Genomic DNA, 15,489 nt, shown 5'->3' on the forward strand with positions numbered 1-15,489 from the left:
TTATTTACTGCAGTGAAACAACAGAATATTTGTAAGTAGGAAACAAGTGATGGCATTAACAAACTTGATATGGAGGAATGAATGGAACTTTTAATTACAACATGTTTTTCTATATGTGTAATGTTAGTCTTTTCTTTATTCCTGAATCTCCACAGCCAAATTCTAGTAAGAAACAATGTAGTGAGAAGTTTTATAAGAAATGACAGACTGCATCTTTGGTTCCGGGGTCATCAAAAAAAAAAAAGAAGTGACAGACACAGATAAAGTTCACTATAAATTTTAATCTAGGATATAAAATATTACGTAAAGATATAATTGAACATCATGTATCAGAAAATAAAACATAACAATGAAATGCAATTTTGTAAATACTTCTATGGCACAAGGATTATTTTCCTCAGATTCAACCTTGTAATTGTGTTTTGTTTGCTTTCTGAAAATCACTTTATAAAGAACACAAGTAGAGCTTGTTAAAAATGATCATCACAGCTGTACTGTTTACTAATTCAAAGAACACTACATTCATTCATATCAATTTTATTAATTATGAAGAATATAATATTCCATGCTTTTCATGAAATAGTGGTTTCTTCTTCCAGTCTAATCAGGGAACTGATAAATGCTTAGTTCATGGGAAAACTTCCATTTGATTTCCATTGACTTAATTACTTCTTAGGGTCTAGCCTCATCAATGGAGAAAAAGCACTTTTTCTTGAGGCAACAGCAAATTAACAGCACTGATACAAAATATGGCAAATTCAATGGTTGCAGCATTGCTTTAGGAATTTTGAGACTATAAATAAAACTATAACCATAAATAAAAGGGCTTCTTAATATCTGCTTTTCAGGAGAGTGATACATTCTGAAGGTTTCTTGTTATTCTGTTGAATAGCAAGGACTTCCAAACTTAAATTTCTTAAGGCTGAAAATATTCCCCAGATTTTAGCCTTATTAATGAAATTCCAAAAGTATTACAAAATAAGATTCAATTTGTCTTGAAAATATAAATTTGTAACAGATATTTTTCAAAATACATGCCTTCAAACAACTTAAATGCAAAAATCATTCATTGTTAATAATACCTAGCAGTTCATGCCTTGCTTCCCAAAAGTACTATACAAACATGTGAATTTAAAAAATACATTTTCCTGTTCAAAAAATAAAGCTTCTGCCCTTTTAAAAACTTGTCAGTCTTTCACGTGCCACAATGTTGAAAACTGCACATATTCAAACATAGTTCCCATAGGAACACATATTCCTCAACTCTCACACCTTTGAAGACAAAGGAGACGGGCAATAGAAATGTTCCCTTCTTTCCAGCTAATGTTAAATAGTTAGGTTTGCTTCATGAGATTATCAGAATAAAGGGTTAAATTTTCATTTTCCATTACTCTGTCTAGTAAAATTAGACTCAAAAGTAGGTAGAATACTACCAGAAGAATTACACAGTGATTGGTAAACTGGCCTCAAATAATCAGGCTTTTTATTTCTAATTCCCTTTTTAAAGTTGTCATTTGACAATAGCTTTAATCTTTAACAGTAGGCAAAAGAAAATGAGGTGCCATGCTATATTAATTAAAATATTCCACAATAAAAGAAAATACAGAACCTGAAAATAACTTCAGTGCTATAGACATTTAAAAAGTTACAACTTTTAAAACTCTGAATAAAAAGATCTTGAGAACAGGTACATTTCAAAACAATCTTTTATACACTTTGGAAAAAAATAGGTATTTTTCAAATAACTTGATATATGGTTTACGTATTTCATACGGTCTCTTTTTTTTTTTTTCTGTAACACTGTTTTGCATTAAAGTCTCTCATGTTGTTTACCAGTAATTGTTTCCTTATGCTGAAATAAAACTTTGTTTGTTCATTAGTTTTCTGTATATCCCATTTGGTTTTGAAAGCAGCTCTTCATGTTTTCCATATTCAGTAATTTTTCCTTGGTCAAGAACAGCAACCATATTAGCATTCTTAATGGTGGAGAGACGATGGGCAATAACTAATACCGTTCTTCCATCCATCAGTCGATCTAGAGCTTCTTGAACAAGGTGCTCATTTTCAGCATCTAGCGCACTGACTCAGGAGCACACACGAGAAAGCAAAGACGTCAGTGACACCTACACTACAGGCTCATGTGCTTCCTGATACACACACTGCAGCCCTTCCTGAGCAATGAATTTTTACTGTGATCAAAATTTCAATTGTTTGGGACTTTCTGATCTCCATAAAACTATACTGTAATATAAGGAGAAAAGCATTCTGCACAGTTACGGCTTACAGAGTGATTGGGATTGATGGCAACCATGTCTGAAGTGGACCTAGAACCCTCAACTAGGACTCAGACTGCCCACCCCTTTTCAACTGTCACTATTAATTCAGCCTCCCTCACTTTAAAGTAAAGGGGGAAAAAAAGCATTTTCAGTTGTATCACTTTGAGGTACAGAATTAAAATGTTTTGGTGAAGAAGAATTTGGTTTAATATACATAGTCGCATATATTATTAAGATATCCTCACCTGGTTGCTTCATCTAGGAGAAGAATTTTGGGATTCTGAAGAAGGAAAAAAAAGGAAAAGATAAAACAATTTTATTGGAAAACATAAACTCTCAGCAATAAAAAGGAATACAATTCTGACACATGCTACAATGTGGATGAGCCTTGGAAACTTACGCTAAGTAAAAGAAGCCAGACACAAGGATCACACACTGTATGAGTTCACTTATATGAAATGTCCACAACGGGCACTTATGCAGATTGGTGGATACCTGGGGCTGGGTTCAATGCAGGAAATAAGGAAGGGGAGCTGCATGGCTGCTAAAGAGTATAGGGTCCCTGGGGGGGTGATGAAAATGTTCTAAAATTGAGATGATGGATGCACAACACTGAATAAACTAAAAACCAATGAATTATATTTTTTAAATGGGCAAATTATGTAGTATGTGAATTATATCTCAAACTGTTATAAAAAACTCCACAAATTATTAAGTGTCTGGGATAAGTACATAAATGAAAGAATTAGGGACTATTTTAAATGATCATCAGAGTAACCACTAGACCAGCTATCGTTTATAGCACAGTTTTATCCTGCTGGTCAGTGAGATGAGAATCTAAAATGAGTAAGGTGGCCGGGCATGGTGGCTCACGACTGTAATCCCAGCACTTTGGGAGGCCGAGGCAGGTGGATCACCTGAGGTCAGGAGTTTGGGACTAGCCTGGCCAACATGGCGAAACCCCGTCTCTACTAAAAATACAAAAAAAATTAGCCGGCCTGGTGGCGTGTGCCTGTAATCCCAGCTACTCGGGATGCTGAGACAGGGGAATCGCTTGAATCTGGGAAGTGGAGGTTGCAGTGAGCCAAGCTTATACCACTGCACTCCAGCCTGGGTGACAGACTGAGACTCTGTCTCAGAAAATAAATAAATAAGTAAATAAATAAATAAATAAATAAATAAATAAATAAAATGAGTAAGGCTGGATATGGTGGCTCACACCTGTACTCCCAGCACTCTGGCAGGCTAAGAGGGGAGGAGTGCTTGAGCCCAGGAGTTCAAGACCAGCCTGGGCAAAACAGCAAGACCCCATCCCTACCAAAAAAAAAAAGTCTTTTTAATTAGCTGGGTTTGGTATGGTATGCACCTATAGTCCTAGCTCCCCAGGAGGCTTAGACAGGAAGATCACTGAAGCCCAGGAGGTCAAGGCTACAGTAAGCCATGATCACACCACTGCACTCCAGCCTGGGTGACAGAATGAGACCCTGTCACAAATTTAAAAATTAATAAGATAAAAATAAAATTAGAAAGATACAGTCTATAACTTTCAAGGTTCTGCTTATAATTTAAAAATAATAAACTAACTTTGGGAGGCCGAGGCAGGTGGATCACTTGAGGTCAGGGGTTTGAGACCAGCCTGGCCAACATGGTGAAACCCCATCTCCAATAAAAATACAAAAATCAACCTGGTGTGGTGGCATGCGTCTGTGATCCCAGCTACTTGGGAGGCTGAGGCGTGAGTATCACTTGCAACCTGGGAGGCGGAGGTTGCAGTGAGCTGAGATCGTACCATTGCACTCCAGACTGGGTGATAGAACGAGACTCTCTGTCTCAAAAAAAAAAAAGCTAACACGTAAGATAAAAAAAAAAAAAAAACCACTAATCTGATGTCGATAAAACATTACAATTCTAGCTTAGCTTTGCAAATGAAAACACACACCCTCACAAAAAGGTGGCTACTATCCTTCATATATTATTCACAATAGCCCCAAACTGGAAATGACCCAAGCGTTCATCAGCTGGTGAACAAATCAACAAATAGGGATCCATCCATACTACTCAACAGTAGAAGGGAATAAAGTACTGATACAAACTACAAATTGGAGAAATCTCAAAAACACTCCACCTGTACTAAGTGAAAGAAGCGAGATGCCAAAAACCATATATTGTCTGATTCCATTTATCTGAAATGTTTGGAAAAGCAAATCTAGACAGAAAGTAGATTCGTGGCATCCTGGGGCTGGAAACAAGGAACGACTGCAAGTGGGCACCAGAGATCTTTTTAGGGTCATGGAAATGTTCTGAAACTGGACTTTGTGTGCAACCAACTCTTCAAATTTACTAAAAGTCACTGGAAAGTACATTTAAAATAAATGAATTTTACGTATGTAAATTCCACTTCAGTAAAGCTGCTTTTAAAAAAAAAAATCACCTATAAGTCTGAGGAGAACAGTTGTATAACAAAGGGAAGGCTATTGCTTCCTTAAAAAGAGAATGCCTGCCTTTCAGCTAAAATGGCTCTTCCCTTTCCTTCTAGGAATCTTGCCTAAGTACTTCAAGTCTGTACTATTCATTTTAGCAGCTGATTACAGATTGTACAAATATGCATACTTGTGCTGTTTTATATTTTGCACTAATAATCACTGTTTCACTGGCTAGAGTGTATGCTGCTTGATGCAGGGTCCATGTGTTAACATTCTTCTATCTCCAACAACCTTAGCACAGTACTGGGCTCATGATACCTAAGAAACACTTCTTAAATTTGGACAATATACTACACTAATTTACCTTTCACCAGAACTGTCACCCTCCCCCTCCAAGAAAAAAAAAAAACAAGAAAAGGAAGAAGATAAATACTAAATTACAAATTACAAAGTCCGTAATAAAAATAATCCCTAATTTTAAAAACATCCAAGTTGCTTCAGGCTTACCTTTAGCAGAGCACGGGCGATTGCAATCCGCTGTTTCTGCCCACCTGACAAAGACAATATTTAAAAAAAGAAAGCCTTAACAAAAAATCTTAGTAATAGGCTTTTATGATAAACCATATAGCAATTTGAAGGTAAGCTTCTTCTAGTTAGTCATAGCTGACACAGATAGACCAGAAACTTATTTTAAAATATAGGTTTAAAATATATCAATCCCAAAATTAATAATAACAATTATTATCATAGCCAACATTTATTGAGGACTTCCTATATACCAGGTATTTTCTTTTCTTTATTTTTGAGACAGGGTCTCGATCTGTCACACATGCTGGAGTGCAGTGGCGTGATCACTGCTCACTACAGCCTCAATCTCCTGGGCTCAAGTGATCCTCCCACTTCAGCCTTCCAAGTAGCTGAGACTACAGGTGTGCACCAACACACCTGGCTAATTTGTGGTAAAGACAGGATTTTGCCATGTTGCCCAGGCTGGTCTCAAGCTCCTGGGCTCAAGCATTCCGCCCACCTCAGCCTCCCAAAGTGCTGGGATTATAGGTGGGAGCCACAGTGCCCAGCCAACACCAGGCATTTTCTATATGCACTGCATGCATTTATCTCATTTAATGTTTTTATTTTAAATAATTTCAAACAAGGTCTTGCTCTGTCACCCAACTGGAGTGCAATGGCATGAACACAGCTCATCGTAGCTTCAACCTCCTGGGCTCAAGTGATCCTCCTGCCTCAGCCTCCTGAGAAGCTGGGACCACAGGCCCATACCACCACACCTGGCTAATTTTTAAAATTTTTTGTAGAGATGGTCTTGCTCTGTTGCCCAGGCTAGTGTCAAACTCCCGGACTCAAGAGATCCTCCTGCCTTTGTCTCCCAAAGTGCTGAGATTGTGAGCCACTGTGCCTGGCTAATCTTTTAAAAAATCCTATGCAATAGACCCTATAATTTTTCCCATTTTACAGATGATAAACTGAGATACAAAGTAACATGACCAAGATCTCACAGTTGGTAAGTAATGGAACTGAGATCTGAACCTACACAGTGCAAGGGGTATGCTCTTAAAAGCATGTAAAGATCTATGCTGTTCATCGCTACACATACTTCCTCCCTAGCAGAATATCCAATGTAGCAAGGAAACCAGAAACTCAAGATATTTGCAGGTTTCCAAAGTACACTTGAAATGTCTGGGAGCAAAGGACATCAATGGTGCTGAGACTGGTAATTCTAACATTCCCACATTATAGCAGTTATTTTTTATTTTTATGTTTTGAGATAAGAGTCTTGCTCTGTCTTCCAGGTGGAGTGCAGTAGTGCAATCATGGCTCACTGCAACCTTTCACTCCTGGGCTCAAGTGATTCTCCTGCCTCAGCCTCCCCAGTACCTGGGACTACAGGCAGTGCCTGTAGCAATGCCCAGCTAACATAGCGCTTATTCTTTATGATGTTCTTTTTTCCCCCTCCTTTAGAGGAACAAATAGTAGTATGTGTGTATGTATGACACTGAAAATTACAGTAGGCCACTTTAATCCTGTCTTTTTAAGCTCAAATTCTACTAAAAGTGAGGGAACAAACTGGAAGTAGGTGTGGGAGAAGGTGGGATGGAGCTGAGTCAGCAGGATCTGTGTTGATTCCCTCCCTATCTTTGTCTCACCCCATCCTCCCTCCTCTTCTCCAGGGACGCTACTCCTAAGTCACACTTGGAAAGTCTCAGAGCGCTCACTCCTCCCAACTTACATTGTTTATAAAACCCAATTCCACTTCTGGGGATAAAAAACATTCCTTTTTGGTTGATTTTATTGGCTGAAGATACTTATCAACAGTAGTTGCTGGACATCATTTTATTTCCTATAAGAGAGGTTCATCCTCTACATCTGAGGTGTGTGGTGCTGCTAAATGCTGCTCTCAAACAGGAAACCAGTGCACACAAGGAGAGCGTTGAGGAAAACCCTCTCCTGAGCCTCTGATTGGTGAGGATGCCTGAGTGCCCTGAGGTACATCCTTAGAGCAGCCTGCTGATGGCTTAGGTCCCCTCTGAGTCGTCTGTGGTGCCAGTCAGCACACTGGGAATCTATTACTAGGTGCTCTGTCTTCCTCCCAGAAAGTAAGAGCAGACTGGAACCTCTGGTTACTTCACTGAGAAACAGAGCTGGAGGATCCTACCAGAGGGAAAGACATGCAGAATCTGTTTCAAGGGAGGTGATGTGCTCTTGGGACAAGCCTCACACTTCAATGTTCAATAATTTCACCACGAGCAGTTTAAACTGGTTTTCTGCCCCGTTTCTCAGATACATTTCAGAGATGGAGTAGCAGTTCACTTTTACACAGCAGAGAGGAATTCTACTCCTGGAACATCTCAGATTTATCAAAAATGCCTTTTCATCTACTGCTTATGTATGTTTTTTAATCATATACAATAAGCTTAAAACCCTTTTGTATTTTCTGTGGTCTAACTTCAAATGAAAAGTTTAGCATTGGAAAAGACTACTGTTTTAGTCTCATCTGCCAGCCTTCCCTGTGACAAAGAGGCACCCACCCTCTGCTCAAGCAGAGACAAGGAGTTTTTTTTTTTTTTTTTTTCTTTTTAAGACAGGGTCTCACTCACTCTGTCACTAAGGGTGGAGTGCAGTGGTGCCATCTCAGCTCACTGCAACCTCTGCCCCGCTGGGCTCAAGCAATACTCCCACCTCAGCCTCCTAAGTAGCTGGGACCATAGGCGCACACCACCACACCTGGCTATTGTTTTGTATTTTTGGTAGAGAGACGGTCTCGCCATGTTGCTCAGGCTGGTCTCGAACTACTGAGCTCAAGCAATCAGCCTGTCTTGGCCTTCCAAAGTGCTGGAACTACAGGCGTAAGCCACCGTGCCTGGCCAGGAGCTTGTTATCTTGCAAGGAAACATTTCAATATTTGCATTGACCAAAAAAAAAAAAGTGTTTAGCTGAAAATTTATTTCTCTTTAAGTTCTACTCATTGGTTCCATTTCTGCACTTTAAAGAAATACAAAGTCAGTCTTCTCTCTCCTCAAAATATGGCACCCATAATGTGATCCAGAATGATAGGTGTGGTCTGACATCACAGGGAACCACTCACTTTGCCTTACAGCTGCGAGTCCACTTAGCAAATTATGGCCCACAGGCCAGACCTGAACCATGGCTTGTTTTTGCACGGCCCTCAAGCTAAGAATGTGTTTTACATTTTTAGAGTTGTTAAAAAAACACACATACACAAAGAAGAATGTGTGACAGCAATCATATGTGGCCCATAAAACCCATGATTCTTTTTTTTTTTTTTTGAGACACAGTCTTGCTCTGTGTCCCACACTGAAGTGTCATGGCACGATCTCGGCTCACTGCAACCTCCACCTCCTGGGTTCAAGCAATTCTCATGCCTCAGCCTCCCGAGTAGCTGGGATTACAGGCACCCACCACCACGCCTAGCTAACTTTTTGTATTTTCAGTAGAGACGGGGTTTCACCATGTTCACCAGGCTAGTCTTGAACTCTTGACCTCAAGTGATCCACCCGCCTCAGCCTCCCAAAGTGCTGGGATTACAGGTGTGAGCCACCGTGCCTGGACAAAACCCACAATATTTACTCTCTGGCTCTTTAAAGAAAAGTTTGTCAAACCCTGGTCTAGCATGTAGGGAGGAAATAACTCTTTCAGTTTCAGCTTTGTTCCTGATGCACATTCCCCGACTCCCTGAGCAAATCATCCTGCCACTTCTTATCTTACTTTCTTTAATCTTTGAGGGTCTCAGGTCGCAAAGTACAGTTTTTTTGTTTTGTTTTGTTTTTTTCCAGATGAAAAAAAGCTTGCTGTGGCTGAGTACTACTCAGAATTTTTGGAACACATATGGGGTAGAAAGTGAAAAAAAACACTGGGGAGTTTTCCACATGTAAGAGAGCAAGTGGTAAGGCTAATTTCAAAAACTCTAAAGATGAAAACCTAATTAGAAAATAATACTGCAATACAGAAACATGTGGGCCGGGCACGGTGGCTCATGCGTGTAATCCTAGCACTTTGCGAGGCCAAGGTGGGCGGATCACGAGGTCAGGAGATTGAGATCATCCTGGCTAACGCGGTGAAACCCTTTCTCTACTAAAAATACAAAACATTAGCTGGACTTGGTGGTGGGCGCCTGTAGTCCCAGCTACTCGGGAGGCTGAGGCAGGAAAATGGCGTGAACCCAGGAGGTGGAGCTTGCAGAGAGCCGAGATCGCGCCACTGCATTCCAGCCTGGGCGACAGAGCAAGACTCCGTCTCAAAAAAAAAAAAAGACAAAAAACAAAACAAGAAACATGTGAAAAGTTATTTGGATATAGAGATTTTGCTACAAAGCAGTAAAGAAATGCACCTGAGAGGAGAACACCCTTTTCTCCAACCACAGTGTTGAACCCTTGGGGGAAATTCCGGATGAAGGCCACTGCATTGGCCACTTCAGCCACTCTCTGGACTTCCTCAGCAGTCACAGAGGAAGGGTCATCAGCACCATAAGCAATGTTCTCAGCGATTGAGCAAGAAAACAAAATGGGTTCCTACAAATAGGAAATAAAACATATCACGAATTTCAAACAGACTTCCAACATGTCTAATAAATTGACACCTAGCAGTCTTTTTAAAAATTTATGTTTTGCCATAAACAGAATTTTATCATCTGTAGTTCTCACCATGCTGCAGGCAATGAGACCTCACAGCAGGTGCCCGTGAGGCACCTGGCACATAGTAGGAACTTCATAAATGTCAGTCCCCTGCCTTAGGAATCAGGAGGCACCAGGAGACCCCGACTCCCCCTTCATTTTCCAGCTGCTTGCCTTCCACTCAGGACAAAGTGGGGAATCCATCTCCATCCATTACTTTTTGAAATACACACAAACCAGATAGAAACAAACAATTCTGACAGAACCGTATAAAGTAGTCCTAAAAAATAAGCAAACTTCCAGGCTCTTTTCTCCATCACTAATAATATACACCACTCATGTCCCTACACTCCTGAGCACCCATCACTGTCCACCTGCCCTCACCCAAGTGCAGTGAGGAGAGGATGAGCTAATTGCAAAGAGTGGTTCAGAAATGGGGGGAGGCTCAGGTTTGTATGCTGTGTGCACAGCCTGTTAATAAAAATTAAAACAGCTGCAGCAACATTTCCCTGCCCCAAAGGGTCTTGTGAAAATGGCCTTATCAAAGTGACCACATTACATTAAACAGTCTGCTTTGAAATCTGCAAATTCTTTGCAGGGAGGACTCTGGCTCTTGCCAGTCTTTGCTCACTTCTCCCTGAAACTCATTATGCAGAATAGTAGACTGTGGCTGGTGATAAAAATGGGAAGTGGGGAAGAATCAATAAAAGCTAAAAAAGAGTCAATAAAATCTTCTATCATTTCCTCCCCATCCTCTAGACTATCTAGTAATGGCGGTCTCCAGCTTTCAATAACAAGTCAATGCTTTGCTCTTGCTCAAGGGTTTAGGGTTTTCAGGAAACAGTGCTACTTGCAAACCTAAACAACCTGCCATGTGAGATGAGCTTAATACATCCTGAAGACTTCCATTCCTTCTCTCTTGAGAAGTTTGAGACAAAAAAAAAAAAAAACAACAACAACAAAAGACAAAAGTAATTTTAAAAGAAAGTGAAATAGAAATGGAAGCCTCTCTTCTTACCTGACTCACTGTCCCAATCTTGGATCTCAGCCACACTGGGTTTAGCTGACGGATGTCATGGCCATCAAGACTAATATTTCCTTGTTGAGAGGAAAGGAAAGAGTCACTGAGTGTGATGAGGCTGATGATCAACACAGAAAAGATCCGGTGGGAACATTCCAGACTTATTTTTTAAAGATCAAAATGTATGGAAAATCTCCAGATGGACTCTAAAACTAACGTATTTCATGAAATTTCAAAGCTAAAAGGGTCTTTCTGGATTGTCCAACTTATTGCCTCCCTATAGTAGCTGGATGACTATCTCACCTAGTCCATCTGTCCAGCTTGCCTTCCTGTACCCTGGAGGTTGGAGGGAGTTTTCCTAAAACTCCCTAGTGACTTAGGATTCCACCGATAAGATGCACTTGTGCAAAGCTTTAATTAAGAAGGGAGGGGCAAGCCATGAGGCATCCACTTGCTGGCACGAATACTGGCAGAGGTGGCACAGTTCTGAAGCTGGTACTCATGATGGCAACTGCCTAAATTTGCAGCTTCCTGACCATGCAGTGTCAGCAGCTACCTTGAAGGCTTGGTTCTGGGGTGGAGTTCTGGGAACTGTCCTGGACGTACAATCTAGAATCTATTTTGTCACCCCTGTCAGTGATTTTTGAGCTCTTTTATTACTCCTTAAAATATCCCTTTCTGTATAAGCTTAGTTGGTGAGGAATCTGTTGTCTGCAACTAAGAGTCTGGTCGATACCATGGCAGAGCTTTTAAATAATCAGACGCGATCTCTACGACTTTCAGTAACGTAATTCTTCACATTGAGGGTGCTCAACAATACTTGGGGATGATGACAACAGTGACAGCGTAAGAAATGCCATTTTTTTCTCAGTTAATGTTGTGGAATTATAGCAGCCAGGGGGAAAGTTTCACAAACTGGCAAAAACTTGAGGTCTTCGATGAAAAAGCACAACGCTCTCTATAGACTACACGTGGCAGGCATTTAACTGCAGCTTGCTTTGTCCTGGATTTATTCATTGTGATGAAGAAACTAGAGACTCAGTATTTTTACTTAAATTACAGCAACCTAAATAGGCTTGTTTTTTGTCTTTTTTTTTCCTTTTTGTGGAGAACAAAGTCTCACTATATTGCCCAGGTAGGTCTCAAACCCCTGGGCTCAAGCTATCCTCCCACCTCTGTCTCCTAAGAGCTGAGATTACAGGTATGAACTACTGTGCCTGGCTAACTAGGACTTTTTTATACTCCAAATTTTATAGCAAGTCAATGGTGAACCAAGAAAGTGATTCCAGAGGCAAACAGTGTAGTAAGCCCCATTTTAACACAGGTGGTGATTCCGTGGGTCAGGATTTGTAAGTCACGTATTTATCTGACATGTAACCAGTTCCCACATTATTTTAACCAAGAAGCATAAGCACAAAGACACAAAAATTCTTTTCATTTTTTAAATTAAAGAATTTTTTTTTTTAAATAGAGACAGGGTCTCATTATGTTACCCAGGCTGGGCTCCAGCTTGTGGCCTCAAGTGATCCTCCCACCTCAGCTTCCCAAAGTGTTGGAATTACAGGTGTGGGGCTCCACATCCGGCCAAAATACTCTTCTAAATTCATGATTTGATTTTTACTAAGAGTTGTTTGCTTGCTGATATTGTTGTCTACTACAGGGAAGATATAAAGAAGTAAAATCATGACAATCTTTGTTCTTAAAGATCTTATAATCCCGTTAAAAATAAAATAAAAACCAGAATGAGAGAAATCATCCATTATGAAAATCCCTACTAGCTCAAAATAGTTTCAATGGAAGAGTCACATAGAAGCAAATCACTGGCCAGGCATGGGGGCTCACGCCTGTAATCCCAGCACTTTGGAAGGCCAAGGCGGGCAGATCACGAGGTCAGGAGATCAAGACCATCCTGGCTAACATGGTGAAACCCCAACTCTACTAAAAATACAAAAAATTAGCTGGGCGTGGTGATGGGTGCCTGTAGTCCCAGCTACTCGGGAGGCTGAGGCAAGAGAATGGCGTGAACCCGGGAGGTGGAGCTTGCAATGGATCGCTCCACTGTACTCCAGCCTGTGTGACACAGTGAAACAAAAAGAAGCGAATCACTCATTGCCAAGTTAACTGTGTTATAATAAGCACTCGATGGGTCACAGGCAGAGGCAGAGGTTCTCCAGGAGCTCCCCATCACTCCTGCGCCTAGCACGCAGGCTGGCAAACGGCGGTTCTCCAGGGTGCTGCTGGTGTGTAGGGATGTCCAGCAGCAGCCCCGGCACCTTCTCCTGGCTGCTGAGCACAGCCTCGTCCACCTGCTCCCAGTAGAGGGCATATCCAGAGGAGATACCCACATGGGAGATGAGGACGTAGAACTGGGGAAGTCACTCTGGGCATGAAGAGGTAGGACACATTATATACAAAATGCTCTAAAGGCCTCTGTATGAGCTGTCATGCCCCTGCAAATGACACCTTCTGTTTGAGGGATTTCTTTCCATTGGCACTTAGAAAAGAAAGTACTCTCACAAAAGAAGGTATCTGCACGGTTTGAGCATCTCCCAGGGCACAAAAGTGGGAGCAGAGCTCGGGACAGTCCCCTGGTGCTACAGCGTGGTGAACCACTTACCAGAAGCAGGGTCGTACAACCTCAACAGGAGCGAAAGCACTGTTGATTTGCCTGAACCACTTGGGCCAACCAGTGCCGTGACACATCCTGATGGAATGGAAAGGCTGAAATCCTGAAATATGGGCACCTCTGGGCGAGCTGGATAGGCAAAATGCACGTTCTTAAACTCCAAAGCACCCTGGAAGCTTTTATCATTTAAGATGACCCCCTCTGAAACATAAAATGGAATATTAATTACTTAAAGCAAAAAATTAAACTCACAGCTGAACTCGGTTCTCCTACTCATCTGGCTATGGATGGGTGACTCTATCACAGCTAGTCCTGGCATATGAGCTCTTAAAGGGCAAGTCAGAAGCAGGCTAAATGCTTACCATGCACCAACTCCGCACCTACTATATTCAAGGTACTACACATAGATGGTCTTATTTGATCCTGACAACCCTGCAAAGTAGAAATTGATTCTAATTTTGCTGATGAGGACACTGAAGACCACAGACAACAACCTGCTTAAGCTAACAAGCAGTGGAGTTAAGATCCACCCTTGTAGTCTGGTTTCAAACCCAATGGCCTTCTGTCTATGCCACTGCCTCTGTGTAGCTCCAGAGTTTATTTTACCTACCCCGAATAAATATTTTGAAAGTTATGATGAATAGGGGAGCGCTGCACAACAGCTGCAGAACTGGAGGGGGTCAGAGGTCTGTTCTGCCCTGGTGTTCACCTGCTCTGCTTTGGCAGACACCACTCAAACTCTCTCAGTTGGGCCTATTTCCTAGGCCTATCACATTGGAGAATATTTGGCTTTCACTTATGGACCTGGGGCTACCTAACAATGTCCTAGGAAGTCAACAAGCAGTTGGGAGTGGTTACTACTTAGCCATTTCTCCTGATTCCTGGCTAGTTGGTCTACACCCTACAGCTCCAGGGAAGTCACTGGTAAAAAGGAGATGGCTCCAGCCAACGAGCACCAGCCTCCTCTACCCCACCCCAAAAAGCCAAGAAACTTAGATATTTTCTTATGTCTGATTCCTCCTCCCTTCCTCCCACCCTAGCTCTCCTAGATGTCAGAATCACTAGGGAAGATCAATTTGGTGGACTAGCCGGGCCCCTTCCTAGTCACAGCCCTGGGCCACAATGACTTCCATCCTGCCCTTGGCAGTAATGCCCAGATGCAGGGAGGGGAACAGAGGGCAGCACACTATGTGGCCGGCCCATGCATCCAGGGGCATCCTGGCCCACAACAGCGCCACAGCAGCTGTCCCTCCCCTTCTCATAGAAAACCTGACCAGCCCCCTGCCCGGCCCGCCATGCAGCAGGACCCACACCTTTATTGTGGCTCATCCCTCACTCCCTTGCAGGCAGGGGAAGAGCTGGTTTCATTGTTCGAAGCCACATTTGTTTCATCCTAGCAAAGAAACAACCCATTTTGAGACCCACCGTTAAAAGGCAGCTTGGGCTCTCTCTCCAGGAGCTCCCAGAGGCGCCCCCCGGCACCCAGTCCTTTCATCAGCTCCGAGTAGAAAGAGCTCAGACCTGAGGACGAGAAGAAGAATCCACACACATGTCCACCACTGGCACCGGCACTGACCACCACTCCTCCGAGAGGAGTGACAATGATTGCTTTTAATATGAAATCTGTTATTAATATTTTCAAAAAAACAACTTGAAGCAGCTTCCTGGGAACTGATACTCAAAATTCCCTTGTCTCATACTCTAGTTTTCCTTTGGCTTTTCCTCCTCCAGTTTCATTGATTTTTTGTTTTTTGTTTTTTTTTTGAGACAGAGTCTCACTCTGTCACCCAGGCTGGAGTGCAGTGGCACAATCTTGGCTCACTGCAATCTCTATCTCCCCGGTTCAAGTGATTTTCCTGCCTCAGCCTCCTGAGTAGCTGGGATTATAGGCGCACACCACCAGGCCTGGCTAATTTTTTTATTTTTAGTAGAGATGGGGTTTCGCCAAGTTGGCCAGGCTGCTCTCAAACTCCTGATCTTAGGTGATCCACCCCTC

At 42.0% G+C, this 15,489-nt stretch overlaps 1 protein-coding gene across 1 annotated transcript in view; it reads right to left on the reverse strand.

Annotated features, from left to right (window-relative positions):
• Positions 1-261: 261 nt before the first annotated feature.
• Positions 262-15,489, reverse strand: part of ABCB10 (ATP binding cassette subfamily B member 10) — a 42,145-nt gene continuing 26,917 nt past the window's right edge. The window contains exons 7-13 of the mRNA XM_007989748.3: positions 14,919-15,014; positions 13,485-13,694; positions 10,865-10,944; positions 9,564-9,744; positions 5,207-5,250; positions 2,522-2,556; positions 262-2,079 (exon numbers count right to left, since the gene is read on the reverse strand). Of these exons, the coding sequence (XP_007987939.3) occupies positions 1,848-2,079; positions 2,522-2,556; positions 5,207-5,250; positions 9,564-9,744; positions 10,865-10,944; positions 13,485-13,694; positions 14,919-15,014 (878 nt within the window). The 3' untranslated portion in view covers positions 262-1,847. The remainder of the gene's footprint in view (positions 2,080-2,521; positions 2,557-5,206; positions 5,251-9,563; positions 9,745-10,864; positions 10,945-13,484; positions 13,695-14,918; positions 15,015-15,489) is intronic.

This window comes from Chlorocebus sabaeus, chromosome 25 (assembly GCF_047675955.1).
Source record: "Chlorocebus sabaeus isolate Y175 chromosome 25, mChlSab1.0.hap1, whole genome shotgun sequence".
Taxonomy (NCBI): Eukaryota; Metazoa; Chordata; class Mammalia; order Primates; family Cercopithecidae; genus Chlorocebus; species Chlorocebus sabaeus.